Here is a 22,558-nt window from a genome sequence, read left to right on the forward strand (position 1 = left end):
ATTTACTGAAATGTCTTTTTTTAAAATTATTGAAATATCTAAACACAATTATTATTTTTGTATTAATTTAAGCGATTATCATTTTATACAATGTTAAAAATGTTCTAAATAAACCCGTAGAACGTGTTATCTCTATTGTATAAAAATATTGTAAGTAAACTCATGCGTACGAATATTATATCTAGTTTGAATGTAATACAACAAAATGACATAAGCATCATTGGCATTGGCATTTGCATATCAGCACTGATTCATGTACACGAAAATAGTGATAGACAACATACACCTGACGGCCACAAATTGTTGTTGTATGGTGTGCGCCACTATTTTAGTGTACACGGATCATTTTTCGTTGCTTATTTTGGATTTGTTCCACTTTTTAGTTATGAACTTATTAACTTCAATGCTTGACCCGATCCAAACTTTATGAATCAGTAGAACCTAGAAAGACATAATTGCATATATTAAATGTTATTTGCTTATTTAACAACTGAAAGATGGAAATGTTACACTTAATCCCTTCATAACAACTACCAGTAGAATGTTAACTAGACAACTACCACTACAACACTTCCATCAATTACAAAAAGTGTACCAAATAGCAGAAATTGAAGGACAATTATAAAGAGACTATAAATTATACAACTTGTGACATGGATCTTATCTTAAGATGTGGTATTGTACAGCTCTTGATACCTGCTGGCTATTTTGAACAATTGATTTGCCTGCTATAAAACTCTCTTCAAGATCAAAACAAAGTGAAGCTCTATGGCTGTGAAGGAGTAGGAGATGTTGGAGGCTTGAAATCTGGATACTGCAAATCAAGAAATAAAAATGAAATATTTTAAGGCTTGAAATCTACATATCACTTTCTACTAAAATCGATTTTGAGGCATAAATTAAATATTTCATAGTCAATGCAGCTTGAAATTTGATAATAATTATACTAAGTGCATGTTTGGAAAACTCGTACAAAAATCACGGTGAAGCCAAAATCATGGTGGACATAAGCAACTTCCCTTAGTTTTTGCTTCTACCCACCATGATTTTGGTTTCACCGTGGTTTTCGAACGGGTTTCCATACATGCACTAAATACTGCCTTGAAGAATGCTTATGAGATCCTATTTCATGGACTCATAATCACACTGCAAATATATATATATATATATATATATATATATAATTCAAGGAGGAAGGAAATTAAGAAATTACATATGGGTATGGTGAGAGTGATTTTGGTTGCTTGGGAACTGGTTCAGCCTTATCTTCAGTTTTGGGCACTGAGTTTATTTCAGGAGCGAGTGACGCTGCTACTACGTCTACTTTGGGCTCGGAGACTGTGTCAGGAGCAGCTTCTGCTATCTGTACAGTGCTTTCAGCTGCAGGTGATGCTGCTGCTGCGTCTACTTTGGGCTCGGAGACCGTGTCAGGAGTAGCTTCTGCTATCTGTACAGTGCTTTCAGCTGTAGCAAGCGCTGGACTTTGTTCTGTTGGTGCTGGAAGAGCCTTATCATTGGTGGAGGTTGGTAGAAGAGCCTTTCCAATTTGCTAATATTTCCAGCCATTAAATTTTCAGAAACATATGTACATTGTATATTACAATATGTGAACCATACAATGCATCACATCATAATTGGAGCGATTTATTAGTGCATAGATCAGGAAAAATCTCAATTACCTTAATTTCATCAGCAAGTTCTTTAGGGGCAACTTTGGTGGTCAAGAACTCATCAACTTGCTGTAGTGTTTTCTTCCGGTCCTGCCATCAAAATAAACAATTGAATAAAAAAGAAAAAAATCAATTGATACGAGCTTGAGCCTCCTCTACAAAGAATGATAAACCAGAAATTAAGGGCACCATGGAACTGGCATAATGTTCATGCAATGGTTCGCCGCAATTGTCAACAAAATCCATAATGTACAAATCCATGAGTTTACAACTTGATTAATAATATATTTTGATTTCCTCATCAGTCAACCCCATCCACTTCTAATATATTATATCATGTTCACCTAGGATGTGTAGACCAACCAGAAAACTGCCCCAAAGGATGTGGCTCTGCATGTTCTAAGCAACAACACTCAAAACTTATCCCCTTCAGAGAAAAAATGTTCTCAAGTCTTAACCAAGATCAGCATAATCATTGCACCTAAGAGTACATCCATAACCAAACCATCGAAAAACCATGCGATAATAGCGACCAACATTGAGGATCACCTATTGGTTATTGTCAAACATCCATTACAGTACAGAATATCTCAACATCTATCCCATTTCCATCACCAAAAACCTAAATCATGCTGCTAACAAAACTTCAAACAACAATCGTATTTGGGATTGGGATCACATATTGAATGCTTAAAGTGCTGAACTTAATGGAAAAACCATCACACATTTAGGAGGAATTGCAATGCGCAGACTAGCAACACAATAATGGTCCAGGAGTCAAAGGTTCATTGCTCAACAAAATTAATGATAACAAACAATATTTATTCATACTGCATGGAAATACATACCTCTGCAAATAGAAGCTTCTTGCTTGCGAACTGAACAAGTGCAGCTGATCCTACAAGTTGGAGAATTGTTTCTATCTACAAGCAGAGTTACATCATGAAGGAGTACTTTTATGTTAGCAGAGTCACACAATTGATTATTGCTTTCTGGGAAAATGGAATAAATTGTAAGTAATAACTCATTAGGTCAACCTCAGAAAATGCTAATAGACCCAGTCCAGTAGCTGCAACAATCCCAAGAGTAACAGGCAAGCCATCAGATGTGTCCTGCAAAAAAAACACCTTTAATTAGAAATACAATATCTCATCCTCATCTTTAACTTTTCTGATGTGTAAGTTCAGCTCTGCATTTTCCCCCTGTTTCCTTTCTTGCTTGCAGAAATCCTCAATTCGAGAAAGCTAACATTTTAATTCTCTCATAAATAATTGAATTGTGTATACCACATTCTTAAATTTAATAAAAGGGTTATGTATGCCTAATTGCCTACTATTTTACAATCTGAGAAGTAACTGTAGTATTTTGCATGCGTATAAGCATTGAATATTACAATCGCAATTAGACAAGACCGAGATACATACTCCTAGTGCATCATTGATCACATCTGTCAGATTGCCAAAATCCAAACTCAATGCCTTCTTTGGTGCTATCCATGGAAGACCACTATTCTGCAGAATTTCAGTCCAAGTCAGCACATTGATTATCAATTTATCATAGAAAATTTAGTAATTTAAATGAAAATATGACAAATATGAAACAAAAAGGGAAAAGAAAAGAAATACCGTCCATCCTCGTGGTCCTTCTGCACCATCCTTAATTGCATAAGCAGCTTTGAATCCATTAAGGGTGACTAACTCTGCAACCAGTTCAGAGTTCCCATCAAATCTGGCTTCCATCACAAGTTCACCCTATCAGCTTCAAGTACATTCTTTTGCAAATTGCAAGAAGAAGCAACAAATATTGGTAAACTAAAGTTCCTCAAATGTTAAATCAGACGATACAGTCTGCAGATGCATCAGCTGAAGTATTGATTTTCTTGCTAATGCCCCACATAGAGCATATGTATACTCTATGGTCAGTGTCTGATTGATTAAACTAAACGTTATTCATCAAACACAAAATTGAGTTAGTTTTTTTATCATTACTTCAACTATTGGTTGTATTCTCGCATCTAGAATCCCCCCTATACTACTCATTTGGAAACTTTAAGCTGGAATCCTTAATGCGATTGCGTTTTTTTCATAGTGGAAATACTTATATCCAAGATTGATCTAACAGAAATGGAAATCTGAATGCATGATCCAATCACAATGACAGAAATCTTTAAATGTTAATGCATTCACAATTTTTTTCAATTAATACCCAAAATGGGATTACTCAATATACCATAGCATCAATATCCATCATCTTAGAATTTGGCCTAAAACTACCCAAAAAGCTAACTAGGTTGCTCTACAATTTATAAACACACTTATTTAGTCATATGTCTAGTCAATGTGCGACTTCTCAACACACACCCTCGCCTCCAGAGGGCTGGACATAGTCAATGTGCGACTTCTCAACACACACTCTCCCCTCCAGAGCTAGACATTTGGAGCGTGGAATTTGCATAAATGGACACGTATACAATGACAAACAAACAAAAAAATTGCAAATAAAATAGTTCTTTGTTATTCTTACTTGTCAAGAACAAACAATGTGGTATTCTCAGGTTCCTTAAACTTCAAAGAAAGCTTCTTCAAAAACCCTGGCTTGTCATCACCCTTGTAAGCTATGGCCACCGGTTTCTTCTTCAACCCCCCAACATCCGGGGTACCCACCTGCCTAATCTCCACAGGTGCTCTTATATCAAGCAACTGAGCACTCCCATCAGCACCAAGCTTCACATACGCATTCTTCGCCGACTCAACACCCCACGCCTTAGGCTTCTTCAGAACCTGAGACAAAACCAATGGCACTGCCAAAATAGCAACCCCTCCAGCAACAACTGCAGGGTTCTCACCTGCAAAGCTGGCAACACTTTCCACAAACCCATTTGCATCAAAATCTCCAGAGTTAGAGATTTTCGGATTCATGGATTGGCCTAGTGCTTCTTCATAGGTTAAAGCTTTGGCAATTCCACTGTTTACCACTGAAGCTGCAAGAATCAGACCCCCATGTAAACCTGTTGATAAACACTCTTGAAATGTTCTTTTCTTGGTGGTGGAGGTGGAGAAGTTTGAGACTTTGCATGCAGATATTGTGGGGTGTGATGAGAATTTTCTGGGTTGTTTTCTTGCATCAGAAAGCACAGAGAGAGGGGTTAAACCAGCTGCATTGAGGGCCTCCATAGCATAATTTTTTATGAGGCACTCAAAGGCTGAACTACCATCAATTTACAAGCTCAAAGGGAGTGATGATGTTGAATTCTTTTCCTTGTGAAGATGATGATCTAGTTTGAGTGGAAACTGGTGACAGAGATTGAAGTAAAGGCCTAAAGGGTAAGCCTGTGTTGTTTTGGTGGCTTTGGTGCAATGCAGTGATGGACAAGTAGGTGCTGAGGTGTAGAGATATAGGATCACAGCCAATGGTTGCTTGACATGTGGATGATGAGGATGAGATTGCAGCTGATGAGGATTGTGTTGAGGCTTCATCTTCTGGAATTGTGTGGCCTAGAAACATCTGAGGCTACTACTCTTGTAGAAGAGAAGTACTACTAATCTACAGAGTACTACTACTCTTAGACTTAGTGCAGTACAATTTTAAAAGGTATTTTTTTCTCTAATTTATACTTATGAATCTAAAATGATTTTTGAAAAAAAAATATCTCTGAAAAGTATTATTTGATTTAAAATAGGGATTATGATACCATAAAATGTATGTGATAAAATTTTACTCGGTCAACAATCCACATAAACTTCCCCATGAACTTTTCATATTTGTTTTAGTCACTTAAAATTTTCTTTCATTAAATTTAGGCATTCTCATATTTTCCCCGCCTCCATGAAACCATTGACTCCACCATACCAACCATCGCTCGCCTCCTCATCCCCACCTCATTCCACCATTAATTCCGAACGGACATCACCAACCTCCAATTCTTGACAATAGGTAAGAAGTGGAAGGGGTGGAAGGAAGGGGTATTTATCTAGAGCAGAAATGAATGTCGTTATTAAATTTGCAGCCCTGATGGTTCCATCATATATTATGTGTTGTTATGCTCTCCCTCAAGGAGTTTGTGATCAAATTGAATCCACCATCAGTGAGTTCTTTTGGAGTGGGGATGTGGGCAAACAAAAGATTCATTGGCCTCGTTTGGAGTGGCCCGCCGTGCCCAAGCGAATTAAGGCTTCAGTTTTCCGGGTTTTTGTGCTTTTAATTATGCTTTGTTTGCAAAGAATTAGTGGCGCTTTTACACTAGATCGGATCTTATTGTGAGTAGATTGCTTAAGTTAGTGTATTGTAATAGGAGGTCTATTTTGGAGGCATAGTTGGGGTATAAGTTAAGTTATGCTTGGTCAAGCATTTTCAATGCGGTATGGTAGTTAGTGAAGGTAGTGTTTAGTGGCAAAAATTCTGAACGTGACATTATCTAAATGTGAATGTGTGCAACTTTGAGATTGGTGAGGATTAGTTCGGTGAAATTTTCTAAAGGTGGCACAATGATAAGGTGTAAGGTGTAAAAGATCGTCTATGGTCTTGCTTGGGATGTATCAAGTAAGAACTAATGTTATCGTGAGAAGTGAGAACTAATCATATGAAACATTGGATTCAATTTAAACTCAGATTATAGATTTATGTAAATTGAAAGTCACTTTAGCCTTGTGATGAGACTCACAATTTTGAAAGAGAACGTGGTTTGCCCTATCTTCCCTCACTCTTGACAGCTTTGATATGCATCCTTCACGCTCTCCTACGCAAGTTCCTCATCGAAAGTTCATCCTTTTTATCTATATACTTTCCTCTTTTTGTTATGCACAACTAACCTTCTTCAACTTCTAATGGTACACTAAGAAAATCCTGTCAAGCAACCTTCCTCTCTATAATGCCATCAACACAGAGAAGGTGGCGAGCAATATGGATTGGGCATTGTAGATGCTCCTAGGCATTGCAAAAGCATCGCTCATGCGGTTGCTCAAGGTCCACGGGACTGTCGGTGGCAGACTTGCATATGACTATATGAGAACGCGAAGGATGCATACTAGAGCTATAAAGAGTGAGGGAAGATAGGGCATATCATGTTCTGTGCTGAATTGTGAGTCATGTCATAGGGTTAGAGTGTCTTTCTATTTGAGTTTAATCTAGGCCTTAAAATTGAGTCTAATGGTTCATATAATTAGTTCTCATTTCTGACACTAACATTACACTTTCTTGATTCTTATAAACTAGTTCGGTTTAATAAATCTAAAATAAGAATTACCCCCTTCATTTTCCTTCCTTAAATTTTTTTTTTTTTTTTGCTCATATGATTTCTTCTCATGTGTTCATGTGATCCTTCCCTAACCAAGTAAGCTTCTAGGATGGTTGTTGTTTGATACTAATCGATTTATACAAGAACCTAAGGTGAGGCATTGCGGCCACATAGAATGTCATTACCTTGAACTAAATTTCAGATAATTGGAACCAAACACGGATTCTATGCGTTCCAAGCAAGAAATACTCAAATTTTTACTTAACGCATTTGTCATTCCATTACAAGCATGATCACCAAAGAAAAGAAAACCATTATAACCAATAAAATCCCCCAATTCAAACAAGAAGAAATGAACCAATAATAAACAATCTGTGTTACCACAGAAGGTATTGATAGAGAGATAAATCAGTTACCCCATGTACATGTGGACTCCAATAGCTAACAAAAAGATGCAAACGAGAACAAAGTACAAGATAGAATGAACAAGTATAGAAGCTCCACTGGTCTGAAAGTTGCCAAACTCTACCATCCTACTTTTGCCAGGAATCTGAATCAGCAACCCTGGAGTCAAGAGAATGAAGAGCACCACTGACACAAAAACTGGCCCCCAATCCGCCATCTTCAATTTCCTGTTTTCCTCTCTACTCTAGCTCTCCCTCTTGATCTCTTTCAATAGTTGGTTTTGTGGTTGCTATTAATTGAGTGCACATGGGACTTGAACATGGAAATATGGATAGAAAGGTGAGGGTGGTGGCTTTGGTACAAGAGACAAGAATTTGATGACTAGATTGTTGTCTAGAAAGGGGAAAAAGTTAAGTTGCATAATGAAGCCATTCTGATTCAGTTTTTAGTTCTTTACAACTCATATGCAACACAACAAGCTACCAACGGGTAGCAAATTAGCAACTGATTAATTAATTAGTGTTTGTTTAATCATTATAAACAACAAACTTAGTGAGGAAATAACATAAGGCCATAAGGGGATATGGGGGAGGGATGCATAAATTAATCTAAACCAATGAACACTCCTACTAACGATACTAAATGAGTGGAAAAACTAAAAAATTGAAAATGAAACTTCATCTATTTTACCATATGGTCTATGAAGTAGCAAGAACAAATGTTAATGAATAACCTGAAAACAGATTAATCCAATCCCAGATATATAGTAGACAACAGGGAAAAAAAATCATGAAGTAACACTATAGGACAAGCCCATGTTTCTAAAACCAGTCCCGTTATTAAACCAATGAAGAGAGTTCACGGTTTAATGGTTCAACCGTGCTCGAATATTGACAAAAAAAAACTGTGCTCGAATTTTGATTGAACAAAAAATAATTAAATATATACTTTTAAAAATATATTATTTATCAAATAATTTATTAACATAAAATGTTAAGAAATTAAGTCAAAATAAATTTTAAACTAACATGAAATCATCGCTGTATATTTTATTAGATAAAAATGAATAATATAAAGATAAAAGAAATTTCAATACAGGTGAGTATTCTAAATGAATAAAAATATATTTTTCTGTTTTTTTTTTGTGATTTAAGAAGTTTTTTAAATATGAGTGGTTCAGACCATTTATAACTAATTTTGGTCGATTTTGACTTGGTGTGACACTTTTCATATTATTTCTTTGAATAGTTAAGTCATTAGACCGGTTCTCGATTAAATTGATCGGACCAACCAGTCCAGTTTGATTTTCACAATTATGCCAGAAGTTAACCAAACCTCCCTTGCTATCAAACTTTATGAGTTTAATTGATAAAATTTAATTTTAAATGACTACATCTATGAAAGATACTTATATCAAGGATTAAAACATAATTTTACTTTAAATAATATTTGAGAAATTTTAATTTTGATATATCATCAGTATGAAAATATGTTTAATTATTATTTAATCATGTGTTTCTACTTCATTTAACGAATTTGATATTTCAAAAAATTATTAAACATAATCACTCATTAAATAAGATATCACCTCAAAATAAAATTTTAGAAACACCATGAAAGAAAAAGTCTGGGATTCTGTAATCTAGGAATAGTATTCTACAATCTAGTATTTGCAATTGTAGCTAAGGTTCACCCACCAACCATTTTACCTTTTTTCAGTTCAACACTTCACTTGTATGAGAATCAACCAAACCTTATCCACAAAAAACTCAAGTTCTGGCTTGGCATTCCACAAGCTCACAACAAATTCTCTAGCATTCCCTCCAAATTCTAGGAAATGGATCATTGGAAATGCATCACTAGCTAGAGCTATGTTACTATGATCTTGTCATTGCCATTTCATCACAGTTATTCAGTCCAATGAAATTTTGCATCTTCTCTCAGAACCAAAGCTTTATGGATAAGCTAGCTCCCTTTCATAATCTTAATCCTTATACTGCTCACATGCTACCAAAATGCCATTCACCAACTTCAGTTTCTCTTGGATTGTCAGATACTCAGTTCTTTTCTTCAGCTCAATTTTCCACACCAAGATTTTCTCCTTCCTTTCAGTCTTTGGATGAGTTGGGTGGGATAAGGACTTTGAATTCTGTCAGGGAATTGCATGCAAAGATGTTGAAGATCCCAAATAAGAGGAGCATGACAACAATGGATGGAAGCTTGATAAGATACTATTTGGAGTTTGGAGATTTCATGTCAGCAATAAAGGTGTTCTTTGTGGGTTTTGCTAAGAATTATCATCTCTGCAATTCTTTTCTGGATGAATTTGGAAGTTCTGGAGGTGACCCACATCAGATTCTGGAGGTCTTCAAGGAACTGCATAGTAAAGGTGTGGAATTTGATAGCAGAGCTCTCACTGTTGTTCTGAAAATTTGCATGAGTTTGATGGATTTGTGGGCTGGGTTGGAAATTCATGCTTGTTTGGTCAAGAGAGGGTTCCATGTTGATGTACATTTGAGTTGTGCATTGATCAATTTCTATGAGAAGTGCTGGGGTATAGACAAGGCAAATCAAGTGTTTGATGAAACTTCTCACCAAGAAGATTTCTTGTGGAATACAGTAATTATAGCAAACTTGAGGAGTGAAAGATATGGGAAGGCCTTAGAGCTATTCCGTAGCATGCAGTCAGCTTCTGCCAAAGCCACTGGTGGTACCATTGTCAAGCTGCTGCAGGCATGTGGAAAACTGAGAGCTCTCAATGAAGGAAAGCAGATTCATGGGTACGTTTTAAGATCTGGACTAGTGTCAAATACGTCGATTTGCAATACTATAATTAGCATGTACTCTAGAAACAATAGACTCAAACTAGCTAAAGCAGTTTTTGATTCAATGGAGGATCCTAACTTATCATCTTGGAACTCAATAATTTCGAGTTATGCGATTGGTGGCTGCTTGAATGATGCATGGGACACTTTAAAAGAAATGGAGCATTCCAGCATTAAACCAGACATTGTAACATGGAATTCTCTTTTGTCTGGCCATCTTCTTCAGGGGTCATATGAAATGGTTCTCTCCAGTTTACGGAGCCTGCGAAGTGCAGGCTACAAGCCAGATTCATGTTCTATAACTAGTGCCCTACAAGCAGTTATTGAATTGGGTTGCTTTAAATTAGGTAAAGAAATCCATGGTTACACAATTAGAAGTATGCTTAACAGTGATGTCTATGTCAGTACCTCATTGGTGGATATGTATGTTAAGAATGATTGTTTAGGTAAAGCTCATGCAGTGTTCCTTCATGCAAAGAACAAAAACATTTTTGCCTGGAACTCATTGATATCTGGTTACTCCTACAAGGGCCTGTTCAGTGATGCTGAAAAACTATTGAACCAGATGGAGGAGGAAGGGATGAAACCTGATCTGGTGACATGGAATGGTTTGGTTTCAGGTTATTCATTGTGGGGCTGTAATGAGGAAGCTTTTGCTGTGATCAATCGAATCAAGAGTTCAGGACTTCGTCCTAATGTCGTGTCGTGGACCGCTATGATCTCAGGATGTTCTCAAAATGAGAAGTATATGGATGCCCTACAGCTTTTCAGCCAAATGCAAGCAGAAAATGTAAAACCTAACTCTACTACCGTTTGCAGCTTGCTTCGCGCTTGTGCAGGCCCATCTTTGTTAGAGAAAGGCGAAGAGGTACACTGCTTCTGTATAAGACTTGGGTATGTGGATGATGTATATATAGCCACAGCCCTAATTGACATGTATAGTAAGGGAGGAAAACTAAAAGTAGCCTATGAGGTTTTCAGGAAAATTAAAGAGAAAACACTACCATGTTGGAATTGCATGATGATGGGGTATGCCATTTATGGCCATGGCAAAGAGGTAATTACTCTTTTTGACAAGATGTGTAAAACAGGTATTAGACCTGATGCTATAACCTTCACCGCTCTTCTATCTGGCTGCAAGAATTCATGTTTGGTTGATGAAGGGTGGAAGTACTTTGACAGCATGCAGACAGATTACAACATTGTTCCGAGAATCGAGCACTACACTTGCATGGTAGACCTTCTTGGGAAAGCTGGTTTTCTTGATGAAGCTTTGGATTTCATCCACACCATGCCATTTAAGCCAGATGCCAGTATTTGGGGTGCTCTTCTTGCATCCTGTAGAATTCACAAAAACATTCAGCTAGCAGAGATTGCAGCTAGGAATCTTTTCAAATTGGAACCTTATAATTCTGCTAACTACGTGCTGATGATGAATATATATTCCGACTTAAATAGATGGGACGATGTGGAGCGTCTTAAAGATTCAATGGCTGTCCAGGAGATTAAATGCCCCAATGTCTGGAGCTGGACACAAATTAACCAGACCATTCATGTGTTCTCCACAGATAGGACATCACATCCAGAGGAAGGGAAAATATATTTTGAGTTATATCAATTAATTTCGGAAATGCGAAAGCTGGGATATGTACCTGATGTTAATTGTGTATATCAGAATATTGACGACAATGAGAAGGAGAAGGTTCTGCTCAGTCACACTGAGAAGCTGGCTATGACTTATGGACTGATGAAAACAAAAGGTGAATCACCAATTAGGGTAGTTAAGAACACGAGAATTTGTCATGACTGTCATACAGTAGCAAAGTATGTTTCCTTGGCTCGAAATCGCGAGATTTTCCTCAGAGATGGTGGCCGTTTTCACCATTTTAGAAATGGGAAATGCTCCTGCAATGATCGGTGGTAGTAAGAAACATTGGCAGAAAGCTGAAGTATTTTCTACTGTTATATTCTTGTGTATCAGTGGAGGGAGTGTTTTCATGAAGGAAATACAATTCTTAGTTAAGGAATGACTTTGTTACTTGGGAATCAAACTCTCTTTGAAAAACACTTTTTCAGAAATTGCAATCTTCACCTGAAGTACTTCACTTTTCTGCAAGTCACAGTATGAAAATTTTGGTGGCAGATACATTACTAGGGGATCAGCATCACCAACAAAATGCCTTAGCTCCGAATGCAAATGTAAATTATCACACTCTACAACATGGTCCCGAGATAACAGTTTACAGTTCTGTGCTACTTGTGCAACAAGTTTAAGTACTTCCAGGTTTAACCATTGATAAGAGTCGCATCTGTTCTGCTTCATCAGCAAAAGAAAAGTGAACTCAAGATTGCTTATAGAAAATACATTTCATATATAGCAATCCATCTTGACAGAAAGAAGAGTCTTATATTTCATTGAACTTGTGTCTAGATGCTATGATTATTACGTTTTTTTAATATCCTCTTCACTATCTTTGTCAGATACACAACGCACAATGCATGTATACAGCTATTTCCACAGATATAATATAGAAGCTGAGTATGATAAAAATTAGAACTTTTTCACACCTATTTTTTACACTCGTACTTATCTATATGTCTATTTTTCTTCCTTATCATTTTAAGTATCTTATCTTTTACATGTGTACACTTCAAGGGCATGAAAAAAAATACTTTTATTGTAAAAATGATTCAACTCAATTTAGAGAGTGGTGTACATGGAACCAAAAAAAGTTGAGTAAGTAGTTGGGTTCGAGAGTGTACACGAAACTTCTAAATTGATTTCCACCACAAATAATCACCCACTTTACTTATCCAATCGCACATTCGAGTGGAGGAGTGATGTTATTAGCTAACCACTTTGTACACTAATTAATATGCAGAAATTTGTCTCACATCAGGTAAACATGTTACTTAATCTGTGTTTGCATATGTAGATACTAGATACCCACATCTCGAGCCAAAACCAAGTTTTGCAAGTTGGTGTGTTTGTTTATTCATTGAATTGAATGTGAATGTGATTTTTCTCAATCCAACATATTTGCTTAGTTGGAAAAAATGTCTTACAAAACCAAAAATGTCAGTAACTCATTACAGATGAGGAAAAAAAGTACATGAGAAAAATCCATTTCCTTGCAAATTCATTCTCCTCACTAGCATAATTTTCCTTACTTGCTTCTTTAGACATCCCTTTGGCAACACTTTAACCTTTCTTGTTCGTGTCAAGTATGTGAAATTTCCTTTTCCTTACACCTTTACAATGTCCTTCCAGTTCCTGTGTTACAGTAGTGAAGCCTCCAGAATACAATGATACACCGGTTGTTTTAAACCCCTTTTTTTCCCTCTGACTAGCATATATTTTGCTCATAACTCAAGGAGAAGAACAGGTTGAATTTGAAAGCACTTGGAAAGTAATTTCAGATTCACTTTTAATCCTGCCAGCATTAATTCTCGCTCCACAAAAGCTACTCATAGCAGCTTCTGTCAAAATCACTTTTCCCTCAAATATGAAAACCTACCAAGTTTCCAAACTCAAGCCATCTGAAGTGTGTATTTGGAAGAATAAAAAGCTTATCTTAGAAGTTCCTGTGCATGGTGATGCCTTCTAATAACTAGAAGCAAAATCAAATTGATTGTGTGTTCTAAAACAAGAAGAATTTGGAATAGATAACTTACAAAAAGTACAACATTACTTAAAGTAAACCAAAGTAACAAGGCAGTACTATCTACTGTTTGGGGACCTCTCCCACCAGCACATAATAGTTTCTAGTTGCCACTAAACATGAAAAACTACAGAAATGTCTTTTTTTTCCAACAAAAATATTTACAAATAACTGTAGTAACACACCACCAGGAAGAATTTAGCAGTAAAAAACAACTTCCCCCACTCCCATCCCTGTGTGCTTTTGAAATCCAGAATCTCATCTTACAAAAACTGTAGAAGAGAGACTCAGCTGTTCAAAAGAGAAATACACAGCTAAAATTGTAGGAGGATGGTTGCAGGGAAGGTGTCCACGATAAGAGGAAAATGAACATCCAAAACTTTCGGGAACACGGAAGGACTAATCCAACCAATCTCCACACTTGAACTGGGCAGAATGAATGCAATGGATCACATACCCAACACTTCACTCTCCCTTAGACATGCTTAATGGTTGAGCGGATCGGTTCGACCCTGCACGGCCATCCTCTCTGAGACATCAGCCAAAGAGCTTAGGTTGCACCTGATCAGAGCCTCCACGAAGTAACAAGTTTCATCTCGGGTGTTCCCTTCAGGCACATCCACCACAAATGACTCAATCACCATGGTACCGGGTCTTCCATCGATGACCTCCGGATGGACAGTGATTATGGAACAATAGTTCTGCAAATTCCACATACAAGATTTAGAGCTAAGCAAATACATCTGAGTGCATATCATAGGAAATGAATTAACACACTTATAGTTAGCCTACTGAGAGCATATCATGCAACTTCAAACAAATATCCAAGCATTGTAATTCGGGAATATGAGAATGCTTCCTCTACAGTACACAAGCCCTGAATAAATTTGCTTAAAACATAGTCCACATATGTGACATATCAAATAAGAATACCAAATTGTTCTGGAATGCAATTGTTAACAAGAAAACAAAACATGTATTCTTTTCTCTCACTCAAAGTCAAATTCAAATAAGGAACAAAAAATGGACCATTCATACCCTGAGCCTGTGATCACCTCCAACAATCCTGATACCAAGGATGTGTTCCTCATCATCAAGCTGTTCCAACCTCTCAGTGCTAGTTGTTGCTGGAAGACCAGATTTAACATTCACTTCTCTAACACTTCCAATGCCAAGGTCTCCTTGCATGATACACCTGCTCACAAATGGTTTATACTTCTGAGGCTGATCAAATCTTCTAACCAGAGACCACACCTGAAAGAGTGAAAATCACCAATAAGATCAATCAAAAACCAATCTTTTTATCTTCTCCCACAAAATTCACCAAATAATGAAACATGGCATCACATGAACTTTCATCAATTTCATGACACAGCATAAATTGAATGTCAAACAGAGACTAGAATTGGAAGATAATTTTGTAAAATTGACTAATAAGCTTTGATCTTCCAAATATTGAAAGTGACATGAAAATTCGAATGAAATCTCCAAACTGATTTCATAACCACAAACCAATCAGAACAGCTGAAAAGTTCAACCTTTTTTTGTATACCCTTAAAGAATCTGAAAACAAGATTGAAGATCCACCCTCAAGAAAGAGACCAAATCCAAAGCAAAAGCCATGACTCACACACCCAGACGGGAAAGACAATACAAGAAAACAAAACAGAGTACCAATAAACAAGCAAAACAGAACAGGTCCTCAAAGGAAGGTGAACAAGAACTAAAAATCAATTTTTTTTCACAAAGAAACAATCTTTCCAACAAATAAACCAGACCCATCAACGAGAAAACTCCAATTCAGAAACAAAATCCATTAAAACAAGTCGAAAGAAGAAGGAAAACTAACAAGATGAACAGGGGCCTTTATGTGTTTGACAAGTGCAGAAGTGCACTGATTGTCCCTGAGTTCATGCTTGTGATGTCTCCTAATGTACTGTGACTCAATAGCACTGTAAGGTTCATCACCATTCATCTCTTCTACCTCTCAGAAACTGAGCTCTTTTTTCTTATGGTTGATGCTGCTTCTCTCCCTCTAGAAGATACAACAACAACAACAACAACAAGTGGAGAAGGATAAGCTTTGGCTACAGAGAGAGAGAGAGTAGTTGGTGTGAAAAAGTGTCAACCCTTATGCTTAGCTTGGCAGTTTATCAAAATTCATGAATCCACCGACAATGAAGTTATTTTATTCGTTTTTTAGTTCAACAGTGATCAAAATTTCAACAATGCTCAGATCATGTCAATATCAATGTGAAGCATATTATTGGAGGGTATTAATATTATTTTATTTTATATTTTTTGTCAATATTATTATTTTATCTCTTTTATGTTGTTGTGATTGTGAATGCTCTGTCTCTTTGGCTAATTATTATATTTATTGACAATAATAAGAAATAAAGAAAAGATGGAACAGGAAAAAATTAAAAGAAAAGACAAATGGGATCATCATCGACATCTCTTGTGAATTTATTTACTCAATTATAAGCATTTTATAAATTTGATGATTAAGTAGTTTAGATATTGTATTTATTATATATGGTATTAAAGGAAATGATCAATGAGTTTTTTCTTTCTTTCTTGTTGGTGGGTTAAAAATGGAAAGGAAATGAAAGTACAGCTCTAGTGCCACCACCATGTGCTTCAGATCTTTTATTTGAGGTTGCAGCCAATGCTTGTTAAGGTCAAACCTTGAAGTGGGTTTGACTTAACCTTTCAACACTTCCCAAAAATTGACAATAGTTAAAATTTGATGACGGCTTATGATTATGTGTTAGAGCTCATACCCCAACATATGGAATATCGCGATATTATTATCAATTTCATTTAGTGCGTAGGAGCACTTAAAAATCCGACTAAATATATGTTGTGAAATTTTATTTGTTCATAGCTCAAGTGGTAAGAGTTATGTGACATGTGTTAGGGTGAGGAGGTTCAGGTCAGGAATCAATCTCTGGTACGAGCAATTTATCTTTTCGATGTAAAAAAAAAAGACAACAGTAATAATAAAAAAAAAAAGATAGGGGAAAAAAAAGACAATCTCTAATAAAAATAAATAAATAAAAAACTCCATTACGCTTCTGCTAAGCATATTAAAGCTTAAGACTATCCGTTTCAATCTGAACTGAAAGAAAGCCAAGCTGGATAGCTAGCTCCATGGACCATCGAAGGCTAAGTGCTTCCGCTAAAACCAGAGAAAGAACCACCACGGGGTTTCAGGCTGCAGCTGCCATTATTTCGTCATTTGAGTCGCGAGCAACCATTCCAAAACCGCCAAATGATCCGCGCCTACGGCTGTATTTGAGTTCATTTTAATCCACCCTTGCCTCGGTTTCTTCCATTTCGATGGGTGCTACACTCGCTGGGTATGTGTCGCCGATAATGGAGGAACACAAAGAGCACCACCACACCGCAAGATCACTGCAACCTGCGCTTCCACACCGTAAAAAACGCACTTGTTCCGCCCTTAAATTTTAACATTTATTACACTTGTATCGAATACGATTATTTCAAGTAGATAATGTTAAACCAAAACCAAATAATATAGATATCTATTGAGAGTTTGAACATAGTTGTCTCTCAATAAAAAAGTTTCAAAAGTTGAAATTGTGCTACAAAAATAAAATGTTTTCAAAGACATCTTATTATCAGATTTTGACGTTTAACTAATTATCGCGATTGGCATCCACTTGTGCAACGGAATAAATATATAATCTACGAATAAGCTAATTTTATATCAAGATTCCAGATTTACTTTTCTAGAAAGTGCTGGAGCACAAAATTAAGTGCCCTTAATACTTCACAATGGTTCTGTCTTCTTCTTCTTCAAGGTCACTATTTCTATATCTGTTCAAAAAAAGAGGTCACTAGTACTTTTTGGTTCGAGGCCCTTGTTTAATGTTAGATTTAATTAGCTTTCATTCCTTAAGCTTTAAATTATGTACTTGTGATGTATTCTAACATATAAACTCTATGATATTATTGCTGTCAAAAGAAAACCTCTATGATATTATTTTAATTTTATAGAAATTAACCGTTTGATGTGAATAAAATTTTATTTATTCTAATTTGATTTTGAATTTTGAATTTGTTTTGTTTTTCAATATAAACTAATTCTCTTAAAGGTTTGGTAAGTGGTAGATATCTCCCAACGATCATTCTAATATACATCTCGCATGGTTCAAATCTCGACTAAATGTTTAAGATTCCAATTATTTAGGTAAGTACTTTAAATTTTATAATCTCTCCTTTGCACTCTGTTGTTACCACCGATTTAGTGAAGAGAGAAATGGAGTAGATGGAGTTTGAGGAGAGAGTTTTATCTCACCCTCATTTAATTTGGTTTCAATTAGTGTAGCGCAGAGAGAGGAAAGAGGGTGATTCATATGCTTTTTGTGGTCTTCTCATTTTGAAGAGAAATGCAACTTCATCACGTTTTTTCTTTCCTATTACCTTTATGTCCCTGTGTCTTTTCTGAATACAATTATTTTATTATTTTATATATTTTTTTTGATATAATATTATTTTATATATTGGTCCAAAATGTCTTTTAATATAAAATCTAACTTTACACCTCATTTTTTCTCTTCTCTTTCTCATTTATCTCTATCATACCAAACAACCTCTAAATTCACTATATTTCTCACATATTTCTCTCTACTCAATTTCTCCCTTCTCTACTTTCTTTTCTCTATCTCTTTTTTCTCTACCAAACGAAGTGTTGATGCATATTTCATTTTTAATGATATCAAATCAAATAGTACTTTGATTTTAACGCATGTTTCATGATGGAATATCCTGCAGCATCTTTCCTGTTTAAAACATGTGGGGGTGAGAAATGCTACGCAATGCTTATAATATTAGCCTTTCAATTCTCAAATAAGAAGACAAAAGTGCACGAATCAATCACTGTTAGAAAATTTAGTTAGGGTTCTATTGTCTGAAAATAAAAACAACCAACTAATACGTCTTTTTTTTACTGGATGAAATATTAATAGTTTAATACATAGGCTTTTTGAGTTTTTGGTGCATTAGTGAATTAGTGTTGGGGAAATAAGGGCATTACAGGAAATAAGATACTTGAAGAATTCGACGTCACATTGACACATTTATATCCAAAATCTTTAATTATTAGATATAAGGATCACATTTATTATAAAGTCTTCATGTCACTTATGTTTAACTAATGTTGGACTCAAACTCACACTTGAATTCTCAACAGGTTTCTCCTTAAGTGTGAGTCACCACCACATTACTGTGTTCCCCCTCTCACACTTGCGCCGTTGTTCAATTCACCGTGTCAATGAGACATGCATGTCGCGCCTGGTCACACCACCATTTAGACTTTCAATACAAGAAGTCGTCATCATGGTTAAACTGACCATCGACTCTAATTCCAGTTGTTGGGGAGACAACTAGAGCCAATGATCCAAGGAAATAAGACACCAAGAGAATCCGACGCCACCTTTTTACTCAAAAACTGAAGGCATTAACCAATGTTCACATCTCTTATAAAATCTTCACCTCACTCATATTTAACAATTGTGAGACTCCAACTCAGACTCGAATTCCCAACAGATAGAAGTGTGTGATTTTTGTTATAACAAGAAGTGTTGCAAACACTTACTTTAATATATATACTCTCTTTCCAACACTCACTCATTATTGTTAAAATTGATGTGGGGGCTCCACTAAAGTAGATGTGAGACCCAAATGTTTAGTTGATGACCTACATAAAATTTAACTAATCATTTAGAAGGTGTTGCTAGCTTTTTTCTTTTATGAATTAATGAGTTTGAGTAGTTTGTCTAAGATTATCAGTGCAAGAAGAACAACAATTTGCAATAGACGTGCAATTTGCGGCAACTTTACTAAAACCGCTGCAAAATGTCACTTGAGGTGGTTTTTGCGACAATTATGCTAACTATTGTAAAATGCTCACAAATATAGACAGTTCTTTGTCGACTTGAGGCGGTTTTTATAGTATTTAAGACGGTTCAGTTAGCAGTTGTTAGCCAAACCGCAGTCAAATGATAAATAAGATTTAAAATAAGGATGAGCCATCAGGTTTCATCTTTAAAACCTCTTGTTCTTTTTCTCCTCAAAATCCTTCATTCTCTCCTCAAGTACCTTTCACACTCATCGAAAGCCTCATTCTCACTGAAGGTAACCCACCTTGTTTGCTTTCTAGGTCACATTTTCTCACTCAATAATATGATGAACAATTTTTGTTTATGTTGTATTAATGGTGTGATTTTAAATTTGGTGTTCCAGAGTGACAAAAGGAATAACAAAGGTTTTGGTTCGATACCCATTAAACTGGAGACGATGAAGGTTTTTGGAGACGGTGAAGGTTTCTGGAGACGGCGAAGGTGGTTTTTGTGACAATTATGCCAACTATTGTAAAATGCTCACAAATATAGATAGTTCTTTGTCGACTTGAGGCGGTTTTTATAGTATTTAAGACGGTTCAGTTAGCGGTTGTTAGCCAAACCGCAGTCAAATGATAAATAAGATTTAAAATAAGGATGAGCCTCAAGTTTCATCTTTAAAACCTCTTGTTCTTTTTATCTCCAAAATCCTTCATTCTCTCCTCAAGTACCTTTCACACGGTGGCAACTAGAAACTTGTTTGCGTTCACTCCTTTTGTCACTCTCGAACACCAAATTTAAAATCACACCATTAATACAACATAAACAAAATTTGTTCGTCATATTATTTGTACTTTTGTAACACTTTGTTATAGGATAATCAATCCAATTGTGGTTGCTCCAACTGTTCTTGTCTTAGGTTTACACTAGAAGAAAACATAGTATTAATGATGAATTATTATCGACGGCCTAATATTGGTCGGAAATTCCAACTATTACCAATAGCTTAATCATCGATAATACATTTTTCCAAAAACAAAAACTCCATTTTCGATAGGTACACTGCCGGTGGATGGTGGGAAGACTTAGCAGGAATGTGTAGGTGGTGAGAATACTTGGCAGAAAAGATTACCGATGGTCAGTTAATAAATGCAAATTACTAACAAGTATAATTGTCGGTAATTTCACCAACCACGCCCTTGAACAAACGGTCTCACACAGTTGTCGGTAACTCCATCAATTGCCTCATTAATTAATGTCATCAGCTACTAACCTACAATTTATACTGTTAGTAGGCCAAACACTTTATAGGTTAAGTGTATGCAACACGTCACTTTCACCATTTTATAGGTAATTTAGTTGCAGATTTTCTGGTCAAGAACACCTCTAGTTTTTTCAACTATGTGTTTGGGTAGAGAAGGTTCCTCACACCGCAGCAGCTCTTGTTAACGCTGATATATTGACATCTTTTCCCGCTTCGTCTTAATCATATTTGAGGTTATTTAAAAAAAATGTTGTATAAGTTACCTGAATGTCATGTTAAAATAAAATGTGGCTATAATCTTCTACTATATATTGTTGTTGTAAATCCCTCATAACATGTACTACATTCGTCCCCATATGTAAGTCACATTTTAAGAGTTTTTTTTCTCCCTAAATATAAGTCATTTTATAATATCAATGAAGTATTTAAGGTTTTTTCCTCGAAACTACACTCATATTTAATATGAAAGATTTGATATGAATTTGAAAAGTTTTAAATTGGTGAGAGAAATTCATGTGTAATTTAGAAAAGTTGATAATTTTTTTTTACAAATTTATTGCTACTAAGAGCATCTTCAATGTAAGGTTCTTAGTTCTTATTTTTGAGTTAAGAACTAAGAAAAGAACTAAGAACTGAGTTCTTAACCATTGGAGGTGCTGACATGAAGTTCTTAGTAATAAGAAATCAGTTCTTATATAAGGAATTTTACTTTTTGAGTTCTTAATATAAAAAATTATTTTTTTTCTCTCACCAAAATTACTTTATTACTCTATGAGTTTTGTACTTTTATTTTTTTACTTTATGAAAATAAAAAGTATAAATAATTTGGTTGGTGAGACCAAATGAATAGTGGTAAGAAAGAACTTATGGTTGAAGCAAAATTGCTTGAGAGTTGTTTAAGCACATGTGACAATACGGCTCCACATGAATAATGCTAACTGCTAAGAACTAAGAATTAAGAACTAGTATTGAAAATGCTCTAACAACTTTTCTTAATTCTTGAGAATTAGGTAAATGCGACTTATAAATGGGGACAAAGTAGTATATAATATGTTTATCTCTAAGCATCATCCAATTCAATGTTCGATCTGGAAAATGACCTATATATATGGTGAGGATAATGATAGAGGAGACTTGATGAGTGTTGAAGCAGTGATCAGAAAGTCATGAAGCTTTTCTTATTTCCCAAGTTGTTAATTCCTAACCCGTTAGAATAATGTTATCTTCACACCTCTCTTTGAGATGGAGAGAGGTGGAAAAAGAAAAGAGATAGAAAGAAAAGAAAAAGGAAGAGAGAGAAAGTATGAGATGTGATAGATGATAAGAGGAGAGAGATAAAAATAAAAATAGGTGGAAATAGAGTGTTTAAAAAATGAGGTGTGTGTATATCATTACTGAACCCGTTATGGTATATGCTTAGCCCGTACATAATAAATGATGTGCATCTATAAATAGCAGCCCCTCGTATCATATGAAAAGAAAAAAAGAGAAAGAACTTCAATGATATTTTGAGAAGAGGATCATGCATGTAGAATTTTCACTGGACCACAATCACATAAGATGAGTTTTTAATTTTTTTTTCTTGATTCAACCGACCAGTGCTCCAAAATAGCTTGTTTTATTCTTCTC

The 22,558-nt window shown here is 35.7% G+C and overlaps 4 protein-coding genes across 4 annotated transcripts; 1 reads left to right on the forward strand and 3 right to left on the reverse strand.

Moving 5' to 3' along the window:
* Positions 1–423: 423 nt before the first annotated feature.
* LOC130746242 (rhodanese-like domain-containing protein 4, chloroplastic) lies at positions 424–5,014 on the reverse strand. The gene is made up of 8 exons (XM_057598799.1): positions 4,194–5,014; positions 3,296–3,398; positions 3,095–3,181; positions 2,708–2,782; positions 2,519–2,593; positions 1,680–1,760; positions 1,214–1,549; positions 424–814 (listed from the first exon to the last, which is right to left on the reverse strand). The coding sequence occupies exons 1-8, from the start codon at positions 4,841–4,843 to the stop codon at positions 767–769; spliced, it is 1,455 nt and encodes a 484-aa protein (XP_057454782.1). The 5' UTR covers positions 4,844–5,014; the 3' UTR covers positions 424–766.
* A 2,060-nt stretch (positions 5,015–7,074) lies between these two features.
* Positions 7,075–7,735, reverse strand: LOC130746243 (uncharacterized). Its single transcript, XM_057598800.1, has one exon. The coding sequence runs from the start codon at positions 7,523–7,525 to the stop codon at positions 7,316–7,318; it is 210 nt and encodes a 69-aa protein (XP_057454783.1). The 5' UTR covers positions 7,526–7,735; the 3' UTR covers positions 7,075–7,315.
* A 1,196-nt stretch (positions 7,736–8,931) lies between these two features.
* Positions 8,932–12,693, forward strand: LOC130746244 (pentatricopeptide repeat-containing protein At4g01030, mitochondrial). The gene has a single exon (XM_057598801.1). It carries the CDS (start codon positions 9,229–9,231, stop codon positions 12,055–12,057), a length of 2,829 nt encoding a protein of 942 aa, XP_057454784.1. The 5' UTR covers positions 8,932–9,228; the 3' UTR covers positions 12,058–12,693.
* Positions 12,694–13,804: 1,111 nt separating this feature from the next.
* LOC130746245 (abscisic acid receptor PYL9-like) lies at positions 13,805–15,933 on the reverse strand. The gene is made up of 3 exons (XM_057598803.1): positions 15,645–15,933; positions 14,834–15,049; positions 13,805–14,496 (listed from the first exon to the last, which is right to left on the reverse strand). Exons 1-3 carry the CDS (start codon positions 15,768–15,770, stop codon positions 14,281–14,283), a joined length of 558 nt encoding a protein of 185 aa, XP_057454786.1. The 5' UTR covers positions 15,771–15,933; the 3' UTR covers positions 13,805–14,280.
* Between the last annotated feature and the right edge of the window lie 6,625 nt (positions 15,934–22,558).

The sequence above is a fragment of the Lotus japonicus genome, chromosome 3 (genome assembly GCF_012489685.1).
Source record: "Lotus japonicus ecotype B-129 chromosome 3, LjGifu_v1.2".
Taxonomy (NCBI): domain Eukaryota; kingdom Viridiplantae; phylum Streptophyta; class Magnoliopsida; order Fabales; family Fabaceae; genus Lotus; species Lotus japonicus.

Excerpts from the sequence above, each read along its gene's own strand:
- LOC130746244 (XM_057598801.1), top strand. The coding sequence starts at position 9,229 with ATGAAATTTTGCATCTTCTCTCAGAACCAAAGCTTTATGGATAAGCTA.
- LOC130746243 (XM_057598800.1), bottom strand. The coding sequence starts at position 7,525 with ATGGCGGATTGGGGGCCAGTTTTTGTGTCAGTGGTGCTCTTCATTCTC.
- LOC130746242 (XM_057598799.1), bottom strand. The coding sequence starts at position 4,843 with ATGGAGGCCCTCAATGCAGCTGGTTTAACCCCTCTCTCTGTGCTTTCT. Across the intron at positions 3,182-3,295 it reads AAGGACCACGAGGATGGACG|AATAGTGGTCTTCCATGGAT; the intron begins GTATTTCTTTTC and ends GAAATTCTGCAG. Across the intron at positions 1,550-1,679 it reads AACTTGCTGATGAAATTAAG|CAAATTGGAAAGGCTCTTCT; the intron begins GTAATTGAGATT and ends TGGAAATATTAG.
- LOC130746245 (XM_057598803.1), bottom strand. The coding sequence starts at position 15,770 with ATGAATGGTGATGAACCTTACAGTGCTATTGAGTCACAGTACATTAGG. Across the intron at positions 15,050-15,644 it reads TAAAGGCCCCTGTTCATCTT|GTGTGGTCTCTGGTTAGAAG; the intron begins GTTAGTTTTCCT and ends TCACTCTTTCAG. Across the intron at positions 14,497-14,833 it reads GAGGTGATCACAGGCTCAGG|AACTATTGTTCCATAATCAC; the intron begins GTATGAATGGTC and ends TGGAATTTGCAG.